This window comes from Gymnodraco acuticeps, unplaced genomic scaffold (genome assembly GCF_902827175.1).
Source record: "Gymnodraco acuticeps unplaced genomic scaffold, fGymAcu1.1, whole genome shotgun sequence".
Classification (NCBI taxonomy): Eukaryota; Metazoa; Chordata; class Actinopteri; order Perciformes; family Bathydraconidae; genus Gymnodraco; species Gymnodraco acuticeps.
Window position 1 is genome coordinate 341,530 of NW_022990119.1, and position 26,874 is coordinate 368,403.

The following is a 26,874-nucleotide window of genomic DNA, read 5'->3' on the forward strand; positions in this document are numbered from 1 at the left end:
TTTAGCTCTAACTTCAACATTACTATTATCAGTAACATTGTATTTTATCTTTGATGTATATTGCCAACAGCCTCCATTGGTTTGCACGGTATAAATGCCATTCTGCATATTCATTAAACTTACAATAACTTTGACAATACTCAATGTTCCATGATCTTCAGACAATGTTTTTTATGCTGAATCAAATTGCAGGAAAAGAATGTCCTCTTGAATTGTCGAAAAGTACAGAAGCATTTCTAAAACAAAGCAGCATGCTTTGCAAACATGATTGTCTTTGATCAATTAAATGTGACATGGCTAAAACATGCTACCGCTGGTATGGTCCCTTTAAGCTGTGTCCTCTGACAGAAACATAGCAGATTGGTGCAGAAGTCACAAATGTTTTCAAATCATTTAAGATACAGGGTACAACTTTGTGCTTGCCACCACCAACAAACAAACAATTGTAAGAACTAAAATTAGGCATGTTCAATGTATTTCTATTGATTTAATAACAAATAATAGATGGAATATGAAAATATTGCTGGGAACCTAGCACATGGAAACCGTGATTCCCTCTGTGGGTTTGTATATATTGGGCTTTACACACCCGTTTTAGTGATGTATAACTGTAACCAAAAGAATAAGATCAGCAACAGAACTCAGACTTCACAGATGAATGGTTAAACCAGATGAGGTCAGAGCAGCTGACTGCCGGGGGCTGGTGGTCTCAGCAGGATGAAGAGGGTTTTAGTTTATGCTGTCATCATCCATTTTGACTCATGTTGTGCTTTGCTCTCTTCTTGCCATCCGTGGTAAAAAAAAAACACATTGCACTGTGACGTAAAAACAATAAAAAAAAAGAACCAGTTTATTTTGTGCAGACATTATAAAATGTAAAAGTCACACTGTTACCCGTAGATATCATTGCCCCTGACTCTAATGTCAATTTAGGGAGCTGAAATTCCTGAACATGGTGAATGTGTGCAGCTGATTTGAAATATGTGATGATGTCATTTCTTCTTCCAGCATTCCCTGAAGTCAAGCAGTTTTAATTGGGGGTGTGGCGTAGATGGTAGAGCTCTCCATTGTCTGCAGTCTGGAGCTGTCTGTTTGCACTCTGATTCGTATCACTGTGACATTTGAGGGTTTGTTTTTCATTAAGCCCAGTATATTATGAGGACACCATGAAAATGTGACTGGTACTGGCACTGGTATCAGTGAGGCCTAAGTTATAGACAGTATCTGTCCAACACTTTAATCAGACCTCACGGTAAGTGTCATCATGGAATTTATTTTTGCTTAAACGCCACCAAATTACAGTCATCATTGTAATTTGAAAAACATTTTTGAACCATCATTAATGTCAGGATTTTATTGAAATCTGCTATTAATTGAAGTTTTCCACCTGCTATATTTGATGGTCCGACACTGAACCTTTCCTCTGACGCAATATGACAGGACATTGTTTCTCGGTGCCAATAGTGGTGAGTTCCGATCTTAAAGGTCCCATGTCCATGCTTTTCCAGTTATTACCCCGTCCACTTGTGTTGTTATGTAGCTTTTTATGCATGTAAAACGGTCTGCAGAGAGTCACAAACCCTCAAAGTACACCCTCTAGCGAGTACAACTCTAACAAATGGACCAATCCGCGGAGCTCCTCACACCACACACACTCACTCAGCCTTATTTTTTCTCAGCTGCGGCTCCGCGGATTTCTCACCCTGAACTCAGCCTGAGACAGCGAGACACCGCGAAACTCACCTGAACTCAGCCTGAGCACACACACAAACTCCTCGCAGACCCCACGCAGCTTCCAGGAACTACCCCAGTAATCCCAGCTCACCACTGTCCGCTCCTCGCAGCAGCGAGCCCCACAACATCCCGCCAACACGGCACCCAGACCCCACGCAGCATTCTCATCTGTTTGTCATTACTGGTGTCATTTTCTGGTTGCTAACACCAACGCCATTGTAACACATAAACATTGATGTTCCAACCCAGTCTCACGGCATTTCGTGTTATAGTCACAAACTTAATTTAATCTATTGATTCGTGTTCACCAACACGATTTCCGCATTTCTTTCGTGTCACACAGAACGATTTTAAAAGCAATGTATTTCGATGGTAGTATGTTTTCGTGCCTGCACCACGTATTTTTGTCCGGGTCGGGTCTTGGAATACCAGAAGCTGTGTGGTTCATAAAAACATGTTCTTACTCAATATCTTACCCATAAGCCTAACCCTTTTATTTCAAATTGTATAATGTCGGATTTTTTTGCCGTCCGCGAGGAAAATAAATGACTCAGAGCCTCAGAATACTGAAATCTGTATTTTTCAAATCTTTTTTTTCCTTCTAATTTGTTATTATTTGGTGCAGGCACGAAACATACTACCAATAGAAATACATTGCTTCGAAAATCGTTCTGTGTCAGAATACTGAAATCTGTATTTTTTGTATCTGTTTTTCCTTCTAATTTGTTATTATTTACATTGCTTTTAAAATCGTTCTGTGTGACATGAAAAAAATGGCAAAATCTTGTTGGTGAACACGAATCAATAGATTCATTTCGTGACTATAACACGAAATGCTGTGTGACTGTGTTGGATGTTCCGCTGCAACGGTGGTGGACTCATCAGAACAGAGTGGGCGAGCTGACCAATCAGAGCACAGTGGGCTCATAGGGCAGGAGCTCCAACAAGCCGTTTAGGACAGAGAGTAAATACTGTACACATACTATACAGAGATGCTGTATGAGAAACCAATGTGATTTTTGGAACATTGAACATTCTAGCAACAATGGAATTATGATCAGTAGAATATGGCCATGTCATGGGACCTTTAAGTTTTGTTTCCGTATCATCCGGTACCATCTTGCCCTGATCCAGGACATCAATGTCATGCTGCTGATCTGATGGAACCTCAACACTTTAATCACCCAGGTGTTCATTTTATGGGAAAACATTATGGTAGGAATTGTAGTATAACTTAGTGGCTGCATTACTATAATGTTATCGTCTACTTCAATAGGTCTTCAGTGGGCGATACAGCTACACTGAAGTCCACCTCTATCTCAATAAAGGTTCTCAATGCGGAATTCAGAGCATATTTATGATTAAGGGATTGCCTCCACAGCTCTCAACATGTTTGAGGGTTAAGCTAATGGTGTGCTAGCAGGGAAAGCTAACAGAGCTAACAGTGTTAACCTGAGGGAGAAACAAAGGGTGGCTGATTTCTGAGTTTGCGCAACATCCTGTGGGTAAGGACGAGGATGTTTTAGAAAACGTAACAGCCAACCTCTGTGTAAGCACAGTGCAGAACAGTGACCATTAGCTAGCCAAACACAGGACTTGCCTGCGCTAGCATGCACACCCTGCCGGACTGGCTCCTTATGAAAGCACGGAGGAGCTCAAATTACAACACACAGAAACCACTATATCTTTGTATAGTACATCGTTGCTACTATACTAATGTTTTGAATACTGTATAAAGAACCTTACAGTATGTATGTATGTATGTATGTATGTATGTATGTATGTATGTATGTATGTATGTATGTATGTATGTATGTATGTATGTATGTATGTATGTATGTATGTATGTATGTATGTATGCATGTATGTAGGCCTATGTATGTATGTATAGAAGTAAGTATCCATCAGCCCTCTCTGTAGAGTTTAGCATCCTTGCTAACATAATCTCAAACTTCCATTAAGATATATTATTTTTCCTTTGTTACTTCACCTAAAATGTAGTCTAATTTGGTACAGGTACACTTTGTTACTTGCACCCACCTGCTATTGTTGTTTTTTGTCTGTGCATTAGGCATCCCTCTCTGAAAATGTCTGGATTCCATCAGATACCCTTTCCTAAAAATAATATGTGGTACAATGGTGGTCTTATATCAAGCTCTTAATGTGGGATGTCAGCTAATCAAAAAAACACTTTGTTAGCATTCCTAAGCCAGCACCATGCTAACCTGTGTTGTGTGGCTCGGTGTTTACAATGTTAAAAGCTGCTGGAACATTTTGCCCAGAAGATGACGTGTGTTTATGAAAGAAAAAGCAGACTCTGGACACTCAAACCACAAACAATGACTTCAGTACCCTCTACGTCATCTCTAAAGTAAACAAATGATGTATGTAGTATCAGAGATCTCCTGGTGGTTGGTGTAGTTTGGCTGAGATGACTGTTGTGTGTCTTCCTTCCCATTTTCATCTCAGCGCTTTTGCTTGTGCCTCCTGATCCCCACCCCCCACAATCACCTCCACAAAGGTCATAGCACAGCCATGTTTATGAGGCCGGACTGCAAGTAGTTGAGTTGAGCTGCAAGGAAGATATTTTTTTGGTATTGTTTGAGTTTGACTTATCTCTTATAGGAGAAAACAGCGAGGTTGTGTCTGTCCAGCTTTCACCTCATCTTTGTCACTTCCCATCCTTCCCTCCTGCCACGTTTGGTTAATTGTACCTAAACAAAACACAATGACTATGTATAGATGCTACTAGTTCAGTTCTTTATGACCTTTTCCAGTGAAGACCATCATCATCCCAGAATAATGGAATGTCTAGGCCAAAGAAGAAAATGTTTGGAACACACAATATGTATGGTCACTGTGTCACATTGGGCAATTACAGACCCTTTCACAGTTGTAAACATAAATATTCTAAATGTGTCCCAGTTAATTTTGTGTTGCAGTCTAAGTTCATAACATAACCTGACAGGAAGTAGTCATAGACCCGAGCTGTAGCCTAGCAATGTAATTCAGTTGAAACGGTCTATAGAGTAATTGCTTCTTGCCGTGGTCAAAACTAATCAAAGCTTACCGTCTTTCATCCTTGGTGGCGCTACGGAATAGAAAAGAAAAGGGGTAATGAGAGATGGAACGTGAGATTGTTGGTAGTAACAAATTCTTATTGCCACAGACCCTGTTGCTGTTCTTGTGATAGCAGGATAATCCTTTGACCGCAGCACCCCTCTTTGGGTTCTGAGAGCAGTGGAACTACAACGTGGTCTCATATTCTAACCGTTCCTGCACCAGAGCGTCGTCTTTGTACTGCAGCCGCGGAGGAGTCGGTGAGGAGTCTATGGCCAGGATTGCCCTGCGTATACTGCGGTCGAGGACATGGCGTTCCCACGCAGGGTAGCGGTTCCTGCAAAGGTCGATCTTGATGACGGTCTCATCGAGGCGCGGAGCACGGGACGATGGCGTGGATGGTGCTGGGGGTCGGACCTGAAAAACTGGCATGCAGCCGTCCCGCTCGGAATACTTCCCCATGTCGCGCTCCAGAGTTGTGGTGGCACCCCGGTTGGAACGAAGCGAGTTGGTGGCACCTTCGGACGGAAGCGTGGAGAATTGAGCAGTGGGGTCCAGGTCCAGTGCCTGGCCACTTGGTGAGCGGCCGAAGCGAGGCCCGTTGGGATGGAAAAAGGCATAGTACATGAGCATGAAAACCACTCCGGTGAGGAAACTGCTGAAGATGACGCAGAGAGCTGGCACTGCAAAGGCGTCAGTGGTGTGGGGCGAGCGGTAGAGGTACCACAACGCACTGAGAGCAGCATTCTCCACCAGAATCACCAGGTAGTATATGAAGAGCCGACACCTGCACAGAGACATGATAGAAAGGAACAGTTAGCGAACAAGATAGGTAAGTGTGTGTTTGGAATTGGGCATTTGGCATTGGGCTGTGAGCATTTCAGTGATTAGGATCATCATTCCAACACAGATCTTTGTAAGCCCATCATGGGTGGCTTGATTTGCTGTATATGTAAAAGCCTTTTAGGTGGTTGCAAAGACTGAAAATGATCTGTATAAATGCAGTCCATTTTCAAATGACCATGAATGTATAAAAGGCAAACTACCGTAAAAGGTTATTTCTTTACCACAAAGTTATTTTAAACTCAAAATTCCTAAATAAAATATAATTTGACTACAACACAGAATAAAAAAGGACCTTACATTACATTAAAAAAATCAAGCATCAGAAACAATTTGTTCCGTCACACTTCATGGACCTCACCTTGTCCGTCCCTCCTTGACGTTGAACCAGGAGAAGATGTAGATGATGCCCACCACCATGTCAAACACAATCTCCTCCCACTTGCTGATGCAGAAGTCTGTCTCGCAGTGGACAATCCAGAAGGTCATGATGCACCAGTGCAGCACAATGAAGATGCCGAAGTAGAGTTGAAACACAGAGGCGAACAGGGCGAAAGTGATGACCCTGGCAGCGATGGTGAAGAAGTGCCAGCAGAACTGGATGATGACGGCCAGGTAGCTGATGGGCTTCTTGTCGTCCCGAGAATCCCGTAGAGCCTTCTGGTAGGAGGCCAGGGCCCAGGCCAGAGAGACTAGGGAGGCTGCCGCTGTCATCCCTGGGAGACGTACAGAACAAAAACATTTTGTGAAATCTGCCGTCAGACTCACAGCCAGAGGAGGAGATATTCCTCTTCAATATCAGGTTTCTTCTCAGAGCGTGAATTACAGACTGGATTCTGAACGTGTTAGCATAGCACAAACACTACAAATGAACCCATTATGGTCGATTTACTTAGAAAGACCGTTGTTATGTCTCGAAAATATTGCTGCATCGATGTATCATACCAAGATTAGATTAAATAAGGTATAAATACATGGATTTTAGTACATGATTAAATTGAACACTAAAGAAGCTGGTATTAACTTGCACTTTGTATCATGTATCACTCACATATTTCTATTATAAGCTAATTTGGCTAAGCGATTTAAAAAAAATATATACTATAAATTGTATTTGCTATTCATAACCGATCACATAAGAGTGTTGCTAATCCAAAGAAGACAAAAAGGGCAAGGCTGCTAACGAAGTAGATGCATAAGAACATATGAACATCTTTAAATTACTAAAATCCCTTTTTCAATCAATATTTTGTTTCAAACTATTGATTAATTTAGTAAGTAGCCATATACATGTAATCAGCCTGATAAGGTGCAGTGAGCTGGGCATCATTTTATGATGTATGGCACTGTCAAAAGTAAATAAAGAGGCATATATGAATCCCTCGAGGGGAAATATACTTTTTACAAACACAAAAATGATTCATACATATGCATTAAAGTGGGTCAGATGAGGGGGATACCTAATAGGATGGTGCCCACAGCATTTGGGTGTTGAGTGCCTTGCATACGAGCACCCTGGTCATTGCCAGGCATCTCTCCATCCACAGTGGACTTAACTTTGGATTTCAATTTAGAATCCTAGTGCTGCAGACTGAATTATTGCGACACCAGTAGCAAAAGTTTTCAAATTTGTAAAAAAAAAACGTAATGTAGCAAGGCCTGTTAGACCTTATAAGTCTTTAAGTCTATTGAGGTCAGAGGTCGCGTTAACCGAATATTTTCCATCAATGACGGATTTTTTCTAACAATGACGGAAAAATCTGAAAGCAGTCCATCATTTTGACAGATTAGAACACAACGCGGAACAGCGCCAAAATGTCCACCAGCGGCCCACATTATATTACATCCTTAGTGGCCAGGTAGACTGAGGGCGATCTACTGTACTCTACTGTAGTCTGTAACTATTATTTAGTCATTCACACCCCTGTCCAGTTGGTGGCGAGTGTGTGTATATTAAGTAGCTATTGTCTAGTCTTGTTTTTGACCTCGTTGATTACCTTGTTGTTTAACCGGCTTTAGCAATCGCAGCTGATCGTCCGAAGCTTTTTTAATAAGCCCAGTAGTTGTGATGGTGTGGATAAACGAGGTGAAAAAAGAGGGATTGATGCGGTGGAGGATGAAGGACAAGCCAGTAAGACTAAAACTGACAACGTTCAGCCAGCGGCAGAGGGGCAAGCAAGTGGCAAGGAGTTCAAGCGGGAGTACTGGGTTCAGTGGGAGCAAGAGTTTAAGTGGCTGAGGAGGGAGGATGGCAAAGTGTTCTGCGACATCTGTAGAAAAGCTAAGATGAGTAACGGATTTGTCCGAGGGTGCACGACGATGCAGAAATCAGCGTTCAGGCTACAGCAGGTCAATTGAGTTGTTCTTGTACATTTTTTGTTCATATTCTGATTGTAATTGTCTCATTTAAAACGATGGCATCATATTTGCCTGTTTAGGCACAATGGTCCCGGTGTTTTTAGCGGCCTCTGCCCCCTCTGCTGTGCTGTCAGTGCAGGAACAAATAAATCATTCATGTTCGTGTTGACAGGAAAAGTGACCACGCGGTCGGTGTCTCTGTTCATCTTTTTGTTTCTCCATGCCCTTAAAAGTTCTCTACTGTATGAATCATTAACCAAACATAAATATTAAATATATCTCATCTCCTCATTAAAACATGAAAAATAAAATGACGGGTAATAATGGATTATGACGGAAATTTTACGATCCTGTCCGTCAAAATGACGAACAACGAAAAAGTCTAACGCAACCACTGATTGAGGTACACACTCCGATAGAGTGGAAGTTAGTACAAATGTTCTATAGTCACCAACTTGCCCTTGCACAAAAGTGCCCTTTCATGTTTCCGCCCTCTTGCCTGTCGTCCCGGTGCATTTCGAGGTATTTAATAAGCCTTTGCTTTGGCCTGTTGTCACTGCTTCAAAGGGTTTGTTTGAAGTTTAAGACTTTAAGGTTAGAATGGGGTTCAGGTTAAGGGAAGCAGTTTACATCCAGCAGATGGTGCATGATCACAGGTAAAATATATGAAACTACTAAGTGTAAAACATAATTATATAAATCCAAAAACAAGATAATAAAATGATTCCATTTTGGCTATGGGGTGGAAAAGAGTTGGAGATAAGCCTTTAGTTGTGATGGTTAAGGTTAGAATAACGCATAAAGTCAATCTCACAAATATAGAGAAACATGTGTGTTTGTGTGTGCTTGTGAGTGAGTATATTACCTTGCACAGCCTGGAGCTTATGTGTCTGTATAATGATGCACAGCTGCAACACCAGTTGTGGAGCGCTCTCCAGAAAGGTGGCCAGTAAATGCAGCATGCTCACATCTGCAAACTCATACACCATCCTCCAGTAGTAGCGCCAGTGCTCCGTCTCAGAACTCTGACGACTCCGAACGCCCAGGTAGATGGTGTGGAAATACCTTGAAGGAAAACAGAGAGAAAATATAGTGCTTTAACATCAACCAGACAGGAAAAACAATATATGTAACATGACTTTAAGAAGGAAAACAAAACACTGAAAATAAAAAAAAACACAAATCAATGAAGAAACACCCTGGTAGATACTGTTCCTAGGGGACACCAAAAACTGACGCACAAGTCTGAGACATGTTGTTGTCATGCTAGTGGCACGCTAATGAAGTTATTGAAGCTGGCTATCAGTGGTGTTGGAAACTGAGCTATAATGTAACCACGTCCGTTTTTTTAAATCAGTTTTAAATCAACCAAAATAAATGTATCTAGGTCACATTATTAGACGCTGTGCCACATCTGTTATTCATACTCATGGTAATAGGTCATCATTTTTTAACCTCAAGCAGAGGACAAGTGCTTATATTAGCACTCAAGCCTCTTGCTATTAGTTTAAGCCATTAGTCAGGTGGCAGTAGAGCAGCAGCTCTCTGCAGGTGACGGAGGATTTAAAAGGAGTGAAGGCCGCAGTCAAGTAGCTTTGAATTTATGTCATCATTTCAATCCATTACCTATGAAACACCTCATTAATTTGCTAGCATTTTAATGCAAAATGAGAAATATACCTATAGGTGTGAAAAGTGTGTTGTTCATCGACTTATTATTAAGATGCTCTATGTTTTTATTTACTAGCTGCTTGAATGGTCTAAGTTGTAATTGCATTGTTATTGTTATGTCTGTAAGGCACTCTGTAAGCTTACTTTTGAAAAGCATATGATAATATTATCGATTCAAGTTCACTCTAAAAGTACAATGGGTGCCAGAGCCTTTTCTTATCAAGCTCCACATTTGTGGAATCAGCTTCCAGTTTGTGTTCGGGCGGCAGACACCCTATCCGTTTTTAAGAGTGCGCTTAAGACCTTCCTTTTTGATAAAGCTTATAGTTAGGGCTGATTAGATTCAGCCCCTAGTTTTGTTGATATAGGCTTAGTTTGTCGGGGGACATCTTACTTCTTCCTTCTCTCTGTCTATACCTGTGTACTCTCATGTTCCGATTAACCCAGCTTCCCCAAATGTCTTTCTTTTTGGTGTCTATATACGCCGGGATCCGGAGTCATGGATGATCCTGCGCTCCTCTGTCCTGGATCGCGAGCCCTGGATCTTGAGTCGTGGCTGTGGTCCTGGATCATAGGTCCTGGATGGATATCCTCGTGGATTCATCTTCCTATTATACACACATGCATTTCCAAACATTTGGACTACCTGTTGAAAATGTATTATCTTTTTCAATTTACACACGGCATCTATTGCACGTCTGTCCGTCCTGGGAGAGGGATCCCTCCTCTGTTGCTCTCCCTGAGGTTTCTCCCATTTTTCCCTTTAAACTGTGGGTTTTCTCCGGAAGTTTTTCCTTGTACGATGTGAGGGTCTAAGGACAGAGGGTGTCATATTGTCATACTGATATTTTGTACAAACTGTGAAGTCCACTGAGACAAATGTAACATTTGTGATATTGGGCTATAAATAAACATTGATTGATTGACTGTCCATTCAAAGCCCATTATTACTAAGTGTGTAGTTGCCCTTGTTTTTTGGTATTAAAGAAATGTTCAGACAGGTGCAAAGGTATGTAACAAAGAAATACCATCAGACTAATTATTATTATTATTATTATTATTATTATAATAATACGCTTAATTGTAATAATAACAACGGTTTATTTGCGAAGCATTTTTCGAGCAATAGCCATAACTTGCTTTTCAAGGTGAGAGAACAAATAACAAATATTAGGGACTATTGTAAGATGTTAATTAATCTGAAAATAACGGTAGAACTGAGAATAAAGGGTCACTGGTAAAATTATAAAAATATTGTTGATTTACTTGTTTTAAAGGTGTTACGATTCTTATGTTATGTCACGTTTTTAGTTTTGTATGTCTAGGTTTGGGTTTATTTTGCTGTTCGGTTCTCCCTGTTTCATGTTTTCCTCCTTGTTTCTTGTCTGGTCCTTCTCCTTGTGTTTTCCTCCTGTCGTTAGTTTCCCTAGTGTGTCTAGTTGTCTGATTGTGTTCACCTGTTGCCCTTGTGTTTCTGCCTCCCCTGCCCAGCTGTTTCTCGTCTCGTGATTACCCCTCCCTGTATTTAGTCTTGTCTCTTCCTGTGTTCGGTGTCGGTTCATTGTTTGTTTTTCCTGTCTCCTTTCATGTTGGTCACGATCGTTTATTGGGTATGTTATCTTCCTTGTGTGACCTATGGATTATCCTTGCCATGTTTTTTGTTGATCGGCTTTTTTTTTTTTTAAATAAAGCTCGCTTTTGTTTATAGACCTTTATCTTTTTGTAGTGTGCCTTTTGGGTCCTACCTTTTTCCGCGATCTAAACAGTGATCGTAACAAAAGGTGCACTCGTGCCATAGATAACAAATGGCTTCAGCAGATACAGTATGTGTCCGTTTCATTTGACATGTTTATTTCTGGCAAAGTCTGGTTTATTTTCCATTTATATCTCATTCAGAGTCTTTATGTGAACTGATGAACTGCTGTGCTGTGTTGAGGGGTTTTTGGATTAGTAATTGGTTGGAGAGCTCAGTACTCCTCTACAGTAGCTATTCCCAAAATACATTTCTGCCTTGTGCACTTTTATTGGTAGTGTGACAGTGGAGTCATAGTGCCGTACAGCTCCACCTACAACAATATGGTCAACAATCCTTATTGTAAAGAACACTTTTTGGAATGAATAGCTGAATAAAAGTGAGCATGTAGTCCAAGCCCAGTACATGTTATTTATTCACTTCCTCCTTTTAGCTTAGCGGTGGTGACGTGGCCTTTATAGCATTAAGTTAGCTATTTACTTAATTTCTCAAGTAGATTAGATGTATGCTTTAACAATTATAAAAGTGGTATTAACATGTGGAGATTATCCTGCTGAACAAAATACGTGAGCATTATAAACATGTGTTTGCCACAGATGTTATTTTCGTCAATATTCTGAAATCCAATGCAAATATCCCAGTGGTCGAGGGAGCCCATGTGATGCTAACTTCCGGGTCGGCCTACAAAAAGACATCATCCCCGCACCACTCCATGAACCATGCTAAATACGTTTTAATTGCACGCAGGCAAACAGTCCATATGAAGAGCAAAAGTGTTGGAACACATTGGCCGAAAAAGAAACCCCCGACCTGCTGTCATCTGATGACAACTCAGCTTTCATTAGCTCAAAATGAGCTTGTTATATTGTGAAACAATCAATCAACTCCATCTCTACAACTGTAACTGCAGCTATTAGCTGAAGCCCCTCGGTATACCACCATCAGACTGGTGGCTGCTGTTTTCCGAGAAGGGCTGTAAAATAAATGTATTGATTTTGTGATATGAGACTACTGTAGATATCAGCTTATTTTGGATGTTTTAATATTGGTGTTCTCTAATCCTCGTTTTACATGCTGCAATAAAGTAAATTGATGTCATTTTCTGAATTTACCAGACTTAAGGTTATCTATTATATTATTTGCCTTTACCCGGAAAGCCATTAAATCCACACTACATGTTTCTATGTTGAGAAGGCCACTATGGTCAACCCTGCAATATAATTATATATAATAATAATGATATTGGGGTATCATATCGCCCAGCCCTAATTACAAGATCGGTAGACCTGCTCATCATTACTGATCTGTGAACAGCAGCAGGGTCACACTGATGAGTGTAACGATGACACAGAAAGCACACACACATTTCAAATGTGATTGGTCACTGGGTATTATAAATGTTGAAACAACATGAATGTCACATGCAAGGTTGTAGCATTTCCTAGTAAGAAACCCCAACCATTTTAAAAATTAAAATAAAATTACAAAAATAACATAGCTAGTGTGAATGCTGTGGCACAGCATTCACACTAGCTATGTTGTTTTTTCTGATAGAAATGCAAGAGGTTTATCTCTCATTCAGAACAATGGAAAGGCTCTCCTTTCACTGCACATCTCCATGGAAACCTTTGATCTCTGGGCTCACGTACAGATGTTTAATAACGTTGTCACCATGGTAACCTTTGATCTCTGGGCTTACACACACAGGTGTTTGTAAACATTCATTCACTACTACTTACATTTAATATCTAATTCCTTCAGCCTACTTTCAGCTCTAAACCATTCAACTATTACATTATTCAGCTATTTCAGGACATTGAGGCTATACATTTAGTTGTTTATACCTTTTTTAAACCTTTTCTTTAAATATTAAGCTTCTTCACTATTTTTCCTACTCTTCCAGTTTAACATTTCACTTTCAAGTTTTCAACAAAGTCATTTGAGCTGTAAAAAAAAAAAATGAAGCAAAAAAAATTAAACAAAATTCCTCTTGAGGGCATGAAGGGACAAAAACATTCAACATGTCTCTATTAATAGCCATTGTAAATGCAGCCTGATCTGTCCTCAGAGTAGCAGCTGCTCACCTTTAGTAAATCAGTCAAAAATGCCACATTATTGACCCGAAAGTGCACAAAAAGCACACTTCAGACGCTCAGGGTCCTGGACATGCTTCACGCGTTGCCATTTTACGAAAGCAACTACCGTTTTTAAACTATAGTTAGAAATGTAAGAGGTTTATTTCTCATTCAGAACAATGGAAATGCTCCCCTTTCACAGCACATCTCCATGGAAACCTTTGATCTCTGGGCTCACACACAGGTGTTTGATAACGTCGTCACCGTGGTAACCTTTGATCTCTCGGCTCACGTACACAGATGTTTAATAACGTAGTCACCTCAAACACAAACAAACAGACTGGAGTTTAAAGACTGTCTCAGCCTATTATTTTCTGTCTGATGGAGACTTCATACTGACTTCAACACGTTCCACATATTTTATACATTATTGGTGACGTTTGGTTTTAGTTCAAAAAATTGCAGTTAAACTATTCTGATGCTTTTCAAAGCGTTTTAACTACGCTACTACTACTTACATTTAATATCTAACTCCTTCAGCCTACTTTCAGCTACAGAAACCATTCAACTATTACATTATTCAGCTATTTCAGGACATTGAGGCTATAGATGTTGTTGTTTATACCTTTTTAAACCTTTTCTTTTAAATATTAAGCTTCTTCACTATTTGTCCTACTCTTCCAGTTTAACATTTCACTTTCAAGTATTCAACAAAGTCATTGCAATGCATTTGAGCTGTAACAATTTGATTCAAATCATTTCACTTTTCTGCATTTCTCCCCTAAGTTCAGCAACACACTGACTTGGTCTCTGTAGCTAGAAGCAGCTACGGAGACCATTCAGCTAATAAAATATTCAGCTTTTCTGCATTTCAGCTAAATTTAGCTACAAATGTTCACAGTTTAAAGCATTCACACGCATTTTCTGCAGGAAATGCATTTTCTAGTTGATCTTATTTGTCCAGATAAGATATGTTCTCTTTACCTTTGTATTCATACAGAACAAAGAGCAAATGTTAGAGGCAGTGTGATTGCATATAAACTCAACAGAGTTTGATGCAAAGACAAAGTTGAACATGAATTCTTAAAGAAAATATTACATTGTCCACAGGAAACAAAAACAAGATGGATATTTTACCACAATGTATTGTCCTTCAATCATCTGAAAGCAATAGCACATTAAAATACTTGTTTAATTTTACCCAAGTTCCTAACAAACACAGCCTTTCCTCTTCAGTGGGAACTCATTTCCACAGCTGATGGTGGGGTCACTGATCTTAGTTCTGCATAGAGAGTTCTTATTTGGATTGGGACCAACTATCATTTGTGATATTGATTTATCTGTGAATAGTTTTTTCATTTTTGTCTTAAAAATGTCATAAGATATTGAAAATGCTAATTAGACTTTATTGTATAGCTAAATCTTAAATCTATTTATTTTTAGTAAGAGCAATATTTCAACAACAAAAGATAGTTAACACTGTGAGACAACAATGAAATGCATCGCAATTCACATTGTAGGAACAGTAAGATCAAATATTGTTGCCTAATATACATTTTTTAACTGATTGACTAATTGTTTCAGCAATAATCTACTTACACAAAGTAAATCAGGTTTGTTGAGACCATCTTTCACAGAAAGAATGATACTGATCATTTGTTGACATTATGTAAATGTGAATTATATATTTTTTAAGTGAATAATATGTCTTACGGTACGTTCTTTTTTTTTTTTTTTAAAGCTTGCCATTTTAAATGAATTGTCACCATCGCACTCTTTCATCACATGCATGGGCGTATAAGCATCCTCAATGTGGGTGGGACAATTTGACAGAGGGTGTGGGCAGGTGGTGTTATTTTTTAAATATTGAAGTTAAATGCATCAATCTGGTGCACTTTGAGAGCAACATTAGGGACTAAATCTATGGATACATCTCTCAACAATACCCATATGAAACAGAACTGTAAACAGATTTACTTTTTCTTTATGCATATTTTACAAATCACTCTCCTTTTAACATGTATTTTTGTGTTACTGTCCTATATGAGTTGGAATGATTTCATACCTGTTATTCTCTTGTTTTTTATAACTATAATGATCATATAAAAGTGTGCGTTGGAAATACTTGTTTACATGATTACCAAACCGTTTGAGACCCACTACTTAGACTAAAGTTATCTAAACACTCACATGTACAGATCATTAGCCATTATCACATTGAATGGGAATTAAGTCAAATGCCAACATGTTGCACGCACATGCTCATCACACAGTGTTATTCAGATTCATCAACCCCAGAGGCTTTTTGGGAGGTTCATTTCGACATCAGCAAACCCGAAAGCATCCACAGCATCAACAACAATCAGACTCCAGGTGTGACAGACTGCAGGGGATTCTAATTCAAGATACAAATATGTTTAATGTTTAGCATACAGTGTTAGCTTTCATGACCAGTTGGTAGAGATATATAAAGATAGGTGACCCTCAGTGGGCCCTTCGTGTGTGTTGGCTCTGCATGGGGGGGGGGGGGGCAGCTGGGAGCCATGCCCACTCTAAGAGCTGGCATAATTCAGAGGCCACCATGCTCATTCATTAATATACACACACACACACACACACACACACACACACACACACACACACACACACACACACACACACACACACACAATGTCCTCACAGATTGGGAATAGCCGGCCTACTGCAAAACAAAAACACATAATTGTTACCCATCCCAAGGCCCCAATACCTCCATATCTGGCCCAGCTGAAAGATGTGGATGACGGACTGGCTGCTCCACACGCAGAAGGAGTAGTAGGCCGGACGCTTCCTTCCCCGGCCCGCCGCGGTGCTGCTGGTGCTGTTGGTGGCTGTGTTCTTGCTGGCGGTCGACGCCTGTCTCTGCGGCGTGGCCGGGTGGTGCTGCGCAGTCACATCCCCGTGTGAGGCGGAGCCGCTCAGCAGCTTGTTCCCATCCATGTGGGAGCAATCCACGGAGGACTCCGAGCCGTCCTCGGTGCTGAAGTCGTGGACGAACCATCTGAAGCTGAAGAGCTGCACGGAAAAGGAGCCCAGCACCACGAAGAAGAGCGTCAGGCCGAACCACCAGTATTCGCCGCGGAGGTAGTAGTCCGCCGACAGCCACACGTCGGTGCCGACATCCGCAAGATACACTGCAACTGCGGCTACTATCCACAGACAGTCCCACACCGTGTACCTCTGCTGCTCTCTCACCAGGCGGAGACACGTCGAGCCGGAGCCTCCCCCGCCGCAGCACCGCGACTCCCCGTTCGCGAAGTCCCCGGTACCCGCAGAGTCGGGCTGGGCTCCCGGGTGGAGCCCCTGCACCGAGCCGGAGTGCTCCGAGTTCTGCAACGGGGTGAAGGCAACGTCGCTCTTCTTTATCTTCAGGACCCCGTCCGATTTAGCCGCCATTATTGGAAGCTTGTAATATTACTCTATTATTCTTCCTCCCCTCCTCTTCTCCTCTACCCCTGCCTCTCTCCGTCGACACCCTTCTGTGTCTCTCTCCTCCGCCTCCTCCTCCTCCTCCTCCGCCTCCTCTCTGGACAGGAACTAGCTCCTCTACACAGCCGCCTGCTCATAATACAGAATAAAGAAAGAACTGAGCACTGACCCGGGGCTGGCCCCCATATGTTGGCCCATATCGCGTCTTATAGGCGGACTTCTTCTCCAGTGATGATCCGCTCACATGCAGCAGAGAGCAGGCTTTGTTTCCTCCACCTGCAGACACGGGTCTATTTCCTTTTCTGCTTCTTTTATCCGCGGTGAGTTCTCATGCTGAGGCTGATGTTGGCTAGAGATGGAGACAGGAGCGAAGGTAAAGGAGGACGCCTGCACCCTTCCTCTATGGCACAGAATAAAAACTATGACATCATCTCTCTCTCTCTCTCTCTCTCTCTCTCTCTCTCTCTCTCTCTCTCTCTCTCTCTCTCTCTCTCTCTCTCTCTAGCACCATGGACAGTTACACACTGTCACTCAGCAAACTTGCACTTGAACCACATGTTTTATCATGTCATGTATCACCACAACACTTCATTTGTCAACAGGGGCGGACTGGCCATCGGGACGAATCCCGATGGGCCGGTACTTAAGTGGGCCGGTCGGACGATGTGGGCCGGCCGGTAACCGGCAGGGCTCGACATTAAATGGCCCGCTGGCCCGGAAGCATTATTTAGACACCCCGGGCCAGCATAACGTAGGCTACTTTCCACTTGCCCGCTCGGGCCACTAAAAATATTGCTTTAAAAAAAAAATGGTCCTGTGGTATTGGTATTTCGTTAAATTGTTTCGTTTATTAACGCTACAACATAGCGTTCCGTGTGGTGAGTCGGTTGTCTTGTTGGGTGAAAAGCAAACAGCTGTTTGCTGCGGAGCGCAGCGCGAGCAGGCTCCCGTGAGCGCGCTCCTTCACTACAGACTATCGCGCCACCTAACCATTCGCCAAAAATGTTTTTAATACCAGCAGTAACCGGCCAAGCGTCGGGCAAAAAACAATCTTCAAATAAAAGAAAGTCACCGGAGGAGTTAAAGGAGAGTGACAGGGAGCATGAGAAGAAGAGGGAGAGAAAGTTACAGCCAGCTTGATCGATGGAGTTGGCTTCTAGTGGTGCAGTGACGCGTCCTAAAACCCTTTTATAATCTATCATTAGATTTACGATTAGAAAATTATAGAAGTAGGGTAGACATGTGGAGATTATCCGGCTGAACAAAACGTGCATTTATCAAACAGGTTTGTTTTCCACAGACCTTATTTCCAGCTATTTTCCAAAACCCTGTGGAGAAATCCCATTGCTTTTTGTGGAGGGAACCAGCAGCTTACTTCCTGGTTTTAGGATGCGTCACTGGCTGCACCTCTCAATATGATGCCAATATAAACACGGTCTTCTGTCGGCTCTGTACATCAATGCCCACCTATGCTGACAAGTAAGTGAAGAGTAGACAATATAAAGGTATTGGTGAAATGTCCCACACTGAAAAAAAGGGGAAAGTGGGGTTGTTCAATTTGCAAATATGCATTTAATATATGAAACATGAATCAATCATGTAGAACTATGTTAATCTTGAGGGCTGTATACGTTCTATAAGTATCAATCATGTTAAGAAATAAGAAAAAAGTTATGTTTGTCTCTGTAACTCCGCCCACTGTCAGCAGCTTGCTCTGCAGCCGATTACTCAGCTTCTTATTATTTACAAATATTTTATTCACAAATTAATATGGTCAGACTCAAACCCGTACTTTAATAGTTTCGTAATTGAACCTGAACAATATGGCACTTTAATGGACAAGATGTAAAGCAGAAAAAAATTGTGAAGCTTTTTCTTTTTTAAACAAAGAGGGGGGAGGGGTTCTACCATTTGTTCTTCCCACATCGGAGGAGTAAGCTGGTTCTGTCCCGAGAACATCTCTACAAGGTAAAAGTTATTTAAAGTTATTTAATGTCATCAAATGTCCGTCATAGTTACAGGTTATCACAAGACGCATTGTTTGCAAAAAGCTGAGTTCACATTTGCCGTTACAACGAGCAACGTATACACAGCTGTCAATTTGTAAACATTGTCATTCCCTGCCCTGGTGTTAGCTAGGATAAAGCCATGAAAATCACAAGGTGAGTTTATATTGATTGACTTGTGTTTAGCGTGTTTTTTTATACAGTGAGTATTTGTAGAGCGTAAGTCCGACTGTTGCTTGATTTACAATATTTAAAACTATGAACCTTGCCCAAAGTTATGCACATTAAACCGAGCTCAGTGGGGAGTCATATCTGATGGATGAGCTTGCGGCATGTTTGCATGTCTATACCTCTTGTTTTAAATGATTGTTCATGCTGTCAGGCGGTGTAGAACTTTACTGCGTCGGTCCGGCTCTGCATGTCTACTCTTGTGCCGACTTTTAAGGGCGCTGATGCAGGTTGTTGGCCTACCTTACGTTAAGCGACCATCTTTACCCATTTAAGGTGTTGATTGTTAAAGATACAATATTGTCTGTGGGACCGCAGTGTTTTCCCTAAAAAACTGTGTTTATGTCTCTGCTTTGATCCGCTCTGTGTTCATGTAAATACCGTAAATACACACAGATCGAAACAGAGACACAATATTGTGTGTGGGGGTGTGTCCCGGAAAGCGACACTTGATACTGGAAAGTGGAGGATATTAATGATTGTGTTACATTTGAGCAGCGGCGCACATACCATGAATATGGGGACATGCCGGACAGATCAAGTAAGGGTGACGATCCACCCGCTGTGAAATGAACTTATCTTCCATATTTGCCGTACACTTGTGTTTACGGAAGTTGAGATGTTTCTCGGTTGTGATTGGTTGTTCCGAGTCACATGACGAGCAGTGCGCGCTGCTGCAGTGCACGTCTCCATTAAAACCAATGGAAATGAGCTCTCAACGCTGATGTGTATGGCTCCGTACAAAGTTGTACTCATTGCATTAGTATGGGCCAGCGCCATTTAGATAGAAGAGTTATGACAACGGAAGTCCAAAAACGGTTATCGTCACGTGGTTCATGTAGACTAGAGAGTCTTCTCAATACTCAAATTTACCCTCCTCGACTCCTCGACTCCTCGGTCCTCCGGTAGTGACCCGGAAATGAATTTCAGCGCGCCATTTTGAAGGACGTCTCATTTCTCTAAATGCACACCGAGGATCGAGCGTCGAGGAGGCTCTCTGGAGGAGCTATAACCGAGGATACACTGATGGTTCCTCCACGGCTCCTCCACGGATGCATTTCCGGGAACGGTGGAGGCGTGACGCACGGCCGGACTTATCTCAGCCAATGACAGCTATTTTAGAAACTGCTCTCATCGCGTCACGATGTTTCCAGAGAGAACAGCTGTAAGGTCCGTGCAGAAAGCAGAGCAGTGTGTATAATATATATCACTCAGTATAACAGGCCTACTCTCTTTATTTGCTTTAGTTTAGTAGATATCTACAAACAAAGAGTCGATATTTTTCTAAGACCATTGCTTCACATAATAAAATACACAACGGCGTATGCTTTAGGAGCTGTAGGTGTGTGTGTGGTACAGTGTGTAGGTGTGTGTTGTACAGTGCGTAAATGCGGCGGACAGACGGGTCTCAGTTGGTTTGGTGTCCTCTGCTTACTTTTAATAGGCCTACTTGTAAATACAACTTTTGGCCCGTAATTTCAATTCCCCATTTCAGCGACCAGAGAGAGGGGGGGATATATCCAGTCTCTGATTGTGTTGCGTTATTATGAGAGTGCTCTCATACTTTAAATTGTATATATTTATATAAATATATTTGTGTGTGTGTGTCCGCATCTGTAGCCTGTTATTGTCTCATTATACCGCACTCTCAATTAATTCAAAGTAAATATGTGGGGGAACAATGTTCAGCTGATGTAACAGAGATACAGCGCTATGACAAAACACTCGACAGCTGATGCAGCTGTTGCCACGTAATAATGAACGGACGTCTCTTTAAAATGACCGCTCAGAGGAGAGGAGTTCTCATTGCTTTAAACGTCTGCTGCTTCCCCTCCTCTCTCCTCGGTTCCCCTCCTCGGTCCTCCGCTCGCATCTCCTGTGGGCGGGTCTAAGTCTCGAGGAGGGGAACCGAGGAGGGGACATTTGAGTATTGAGAAGCCTCTTGTGTGTATTTACGGTATTTACATGAACACAGAGCGGATCAAAGCAGAGACATAAACACAGTTTTTTAGGGAAAACACTGCGGTCCCACAGACAATATTGTATCTTTAACAATCAACACCTTAAATGGGTAAAGATGGTCGCTTAACGTAAGGTAGGCCTACAACCTGCATCAGCGCCCTTAAAAGTCGGCACAAGAGTAGACATGCAGAGCCGGACCGACGCAGTAAAGTTCTACACCGCCTGACAGCATGAACAATCATTTAAAACAAGAGGTATAGACATGCAAACATGCCGCAAGCTCATCCATCAGATATGACTCCCCACTGAGCTCGGTTTAATGTGCATAACTTTGGGCAAGGTTCATAGTTTTAAATATTGTAAATCAAGCAACAGTCGGACTTACGCTCTACAAATACTCACAGTATAAAAAAACACGCTAAACACAAGTCAATCAATATAAACTCACCTTGTGATTTTCATGGCTTTATCCTAGCTAACACCAGTGAATGACAATGTTTACATATTAATTTGTGAATAAAATATTTGTAAATAATAAGAAGCTGAGTAATCGGCTGCAGAGCAAGCTGCTGACAGTGGGCGGAGTTACAGAGACAAACATAACTTTTTTCTTATTTCTTAACATGATTGAGACTTATAGAACGTATACAGCCCTCAAGATTAACATAGTTATACATGATTGATTCATGTTTCATATATTAAATGCATATTTGCAAATTGAACAACCCCACTTTCCCCTTTTTTTCAGTGTGGGAACAAACTAGAGCAGGGCCGCCCCTGGCCAACTTGGGGCCCCAAGCGACATTGTGAGATGAGCCCCCCCCCCCCCCCCCCCCCCCCCAACCGACAGTTGTTTTTGGAAACAAAGTAGGCTACTTTGCAAATATAATTCCTGTTTATTATTATTATCAACACAGTTACTTTTTTATACAGTGAGGTAAATGGTAAATGTGCATGTATGTCATTCAGTATGCGTTTACAGGTACGTCTGCATTTCCTGCCAGATACTAGCCTCAAAAAGATTAAAATATAATGAATGCAAATAAACTACTTCTACTAATAATAATAATCAATTCAATAATATAAATATATTATTTTATTATAATATTGTTGTAATATAGTCAAGACAAAACATGCTTATGACATGCTCAAAAACTGATATTTCTTAAATCTGTATTCTAGTTCCCTCTGTCAGCAATGTATCAACAACTACACACACATTTCTATCAGTATTTATCTGTGTTGTGGTTGACATGATGATGACTGTTAGGAGTAAGTTTACTTTTTATTCATGTACTTTTTATTCATGTATTTTTTCTTTTAATGTTTATTTTATTATCTTTTACTGTTTTTAAATGCCTTTGTCTGAATGTCTTTCATTTTTGTAAAGCACCTTGAATTGCCTTGTGTTGAAAGGTGCTATATAAATAAACTGAGGTTACTTACTGTAACCCAGCTTCTATGAGTATTGGCGCAGCCCTCTAAGGCTATCGCTATTGGGTTTACCCTTCTGAGCCCCCGCGCAGTACTGAAAACACTTGTAGTCCACGCCCACCCGCTAGGTGGGCCCCACCCTCGGGCCTCCTTCCGGTATAAATAGGGAGGTTGCCCGGCGATCTGCTCCCATACAATATAACTTTTCTTCAGCTATTCGTAGAGCCAGTGGGGCCCAGCGCTTAGAGGGCTGCGCCAATACTCATAGAAGCTGGGTTACAGTAGGTAACCTCAGTTCTATTTCGTATATGGCTTCGCCCTCTAAGGCTATCGCTATTGGGTTAAGGGCGAAGCATGATGTAGTCTGCGCCCCACTGGGTCCGTCCAGCACTAGAAGCACAGACATACCTGCTTAATAACACCCCCCTGCCTGTTGTGCCATGCGTAATGGAACATCCCCGTCCCTGGAGCAAACATACCTGTTTTCCTGACGGGGTGAAGGCTGGGAACAATACATACCGACCGCTGTGAGAAAGTAGAGACGAAGGTCCCACCTTGTCCTGCGATCATAGAAGGGGAACAGCCGTTCTCTCCGTGTCAGTCAGGTAGGAGAGCTCTCAGCTGGATCCCTGACGTCACTCACTCTGACCAGGCACTCCCTACGAAGTGTGTCAGAGGAAGGGGAACGTCCCTCTCCTACGAGGGGAAAAAGGGCCGCTCTCTGTGTGCCGCGAGGCAGGAGAGAGGCGCACAGCTGGATCCCTGACGTCACTCACTCTGACAGGACACCCAGTACAGGGTGTGTCAGAGAGGAATGGGAGACATCCCTCAAATAAAATTGAATAAATGAACAGGGGGAAGACCAAGATGCAGCCGTGCAAATATCTTCCACTGACATTCCTCCGCGCAACACCGAGTAGGAGGAAATTCCTCTGGTTGAGTGCGCTTTGATATTCTCCGGGGGCTCCACCCCAGAGGAGACATATGCCTGTGACACAGCCTCACACAGCCAGTGTGACAGCCGTTGTGTAGACAGAGGTTGCCCGATCGAGCGCTCTCTGTAATGCACAAACAGGCGCTGAGAACGGCGCAATGCCGCCGTGCGCGCCACATAGCAGACAGCGCGCGCACCGGGCAGAGGAGATGAGATGTTTATTCTTCCTCCGACCTGTGAGGAGGAGGGAAGAAGCCAGCCAGGGTGATCACTCTTGACCTAAAAGAGTTGTGATGACCTTATAGGCATGAAGCCGGGTTAGGGCGTAAAACAGCTGAACTGCATCTCCATGGATCCGGAGACATGACGGAGCCACCGGGAGAGCAGACAGATCACCCTTTCCTCTGATAGAGCCAAAAGCAGTACTACTTTGGCTGAATACAGTTAAGGGGAACCTGATCAGGTTCAAATGGGGTTTTTCTTTAGTGCGCGTAACACCAAAGCCAAATCCCACTGAGGCGCCAGTGTGCGTGACACCGGTCTGAGTCTCCATACTCCTCGCATAGCACGGCTGCTGCGTTCTGTGAGCCCCTCGGTTAAATTCGCCGGAAATAACACTGTTCCTGGGATAACGGGAGTGTTTCTTGCATCCCATGGAACTGCTGGGGGGAGAGGCTTCTCTGTGATGTGCCGTAATGGTCGTCATGGTGACGTGCCACGCCCTCGCCGCTGCTGCCCGTGAAGCAAAAAAGCTGCGAGGGAGTTTCCACACGCTGCATTCCACTGTCTCTCATCATGAGGCGCGTACACGCCCAGAGGATGAGAGGTGTGTGTATGCTGTCCTCACGATGCGTTATAACAGTGCTCGTGGATTTATTATGACCGTGTGTAAGGCATATCTGGGACAGAGGAATGCCTCGAGCTCTGCAGTTTCTAAACCAATAGGTTAAAACAGCAGGCTTCTGCAGTGAATGAAGGACCTCTGGAGACTCCCCCTGTGGGGGAGACCCAGGGGAATCCCCCCCCGTGACCAGCTGACGCTAATGCCGCGCAGCTGCGTCACGGAGAGGGCTGTGTGGTTGGTGACACGCCGGAGGAGAGCTGTCAGTTTCTCACTCGCTGCCAGAGAGCGCTCTGCTGCTGGCTGAGTTTTTAATTCCACTCCAGATAACGTTTGTCTGAGAGGGAAGGGAACAGCTCTCCTTCCAACTTGTTATGAAACCCAGGCTTTGACAGATGCGATACGAGATGTACCGTCTGCAAAGCGACTTCCTCCCTGGAGCGAGCCAGCAACTAGCAGGTCGTCCAAAGGAAACCACCCTCTCATCCCTCCTCTGTGTAGCGGCTCCAGCCTTCTCTACACAAAAATGGGAGGAGCCAGGAAATATCCAAACGGCAGACGATTGTCTGGTCTGATATTCCCTGAAATGAGAAACCGCAGGAATTTCCTGTGTTTCGGGATGATGGGTACGTGGAAGTATGCATCCTTCAGGTGGAAGTGAACCAGTCGTCCTGGTGAACACATTCCAGCACCTGTTTGATCGTCAGCATGTGGAATACTGACAGATCGAGGATGTCTCATTGCCCCAGTCTTTTTCGGGATTAGAAAAATAACGGGAGTGAAAACCCCTGATTTTCCTCCCTTTGAGGAAACCTGGAAATATCCTCTTTCAACAGGAGTTCCAGCAGCTCGGATTTGGAGCGCAAGACATAGCTTCTGGGAGGACAGGAGTGTTTCCTGTATCCCATTGAACTGTGGGGGGCTTTTTCGTCACCACGCTGCGGGGTGTGACACGTCGAAGGAGAGCTGTCAGCGTGTCCACTCCACTCTCTGCCGTGAGAGTCGTGCTCTCATGCGGGCTGAGTTCAATTCCACCCAGGTAAACAATACTCTGGGCTGGAATAGGACAGCTCTTTTCCCAATTTATCATGAAACCCAGCTTTGACAGATACGATATGAGTTGCACCGTCTGTAAAGCCGCTTCCTCCCTGGAGCGAGCCATGCAGCAGCAGGTCGTCCAGGTAAAAATAGTACTCTCATCCCTCCTCTGTGTAGCGGCTGCAACGCCGTCTCTACACACTTTGAAAAAGTACGAGGAGCCAGGGAATAGCCGAACGGCAGACGGTTGTACTGGTACGCTATTCCCTGGAATGAAAACCGCAGGAATTTCCTGTGTTGCGGAATGATGGGTACATGGAAGTATGCATCCTTTAGGTCTATAGAGGTGAACCAATCTCCCTGGTGAACACACTCTAGCACCTTTTTGACCGTCAGCATGTGAAAAGAACTTTTCATTATTGCCTTGTTGAAAACTGACAGGTCGAGGATGGGTCTCATTCCCCCTGTCTTTTTCGGGATAAGAAAATAGCGGGAGTAATACCCCTGATTTTCATCCTCCTGGGGAACCCTGGAAATAGCCTCTTTCAACAGGAGTTCCCGTAGCTCTGCTTGGAGCGCAAGATACTGTTCACGGGATGTTAGGCATGTCACCTGTATCCCGTTGAAGTGTGGGGGGGAGGCGAACTGCAGGGTGTACCCTCTGCTGATCAGCCTGTGCATCCATCCGTCCATCAAACACATGCGCTGCCACGCCGAGAAACACAGCGGGCGCGCATGCTCGAGATGTGTTGTGGTTGTCATGACGACGAGCCACGCCAGAGCCCTCGCCGCCGCTGCCTGTGAGGCAACCCAAGGTGGGCCTAGAGCGAAAGGGCTGTGCGGAGGCCTCCACACGCTGCGTATCACTCCGCCTCGCATCATGAGGCGTGTACACGCTCAGAGGATGGGTGGAGGTGTGTGCAGTAATATCCACATGAGGCGTTAACACTGCGCTCCTGGGCTTATTATGACCGTGTATAGGTGGCGTATCTCGGACAGAAGAATGCCGCAAGGTCTGTGGTTTAATAACCGAAGAGTCATAACCATCAGATCCCTGCAGCGAACCCTGCTGCCTACTAATCACCAGATTGAAGGCAGCTGGTGTAATTACTGTGCTCCGCAGCTTATTAATCGATAGATTAAATAGCGCAGGCTTTTGTACCGAACCCGGCTGGCTATTAACCGATAGGTCATAGGCAGCTGGCTCACCGGCCAGAGTGGGGGATATGTGAAACACATTTGAAACTGATGTCTCAGCCAACATGTTGGGAAATAATCTTCTTTTATTTTCCTCACACTGCCTCCCCCAACCGTCAAGGCCGCTCTGTCTCTCATGGAGCAGACGCCGAACGGGAGTACCTCACTCCATTTTTACCCCCCCTCTCCTGGTGGGGGGGCGGAGGCCCCGTGAGGCAACCCCAGGTGGGCCTATAGCGAAAAGGCTGTGAGGAGGCCTCCACACGTTGCAT

At 43.2% G+C, this 26,874-nt stretch overlaps 1 protein-coding gene across 1 annotated transcript; it reads right to left on the bottom strand.

The window, feature by feature from the left end:
* Positions 1–4,475: 4,475 nt before the first annotated feature.
* On the bottom strand, positions 4,476–17,037 carry xkr4 (XK related 4). Its single transcript, XM_034216578.1, has 4 exons — positions 16,244–17,037; positions 8,861–9,060; positions 5,999–6,353; positions 4,476–5,581 (listed from the first exon to the last, which is right to left on the bottom strand). Exons 1-4 carry the CDS (start codon positions 16,927–16,929, stop codon positions 4,981–4,983), a joined length of 1,842 nt encoding a protein of 613 aa, XP_034072469.1. The 5' UTR covers positions 16,930–17,037; the 3' UTR covers positions 4,476–4,980.
* Between the last annotated feature and the right edge of the window lie 9,837 nt (positions 17,038–26,874).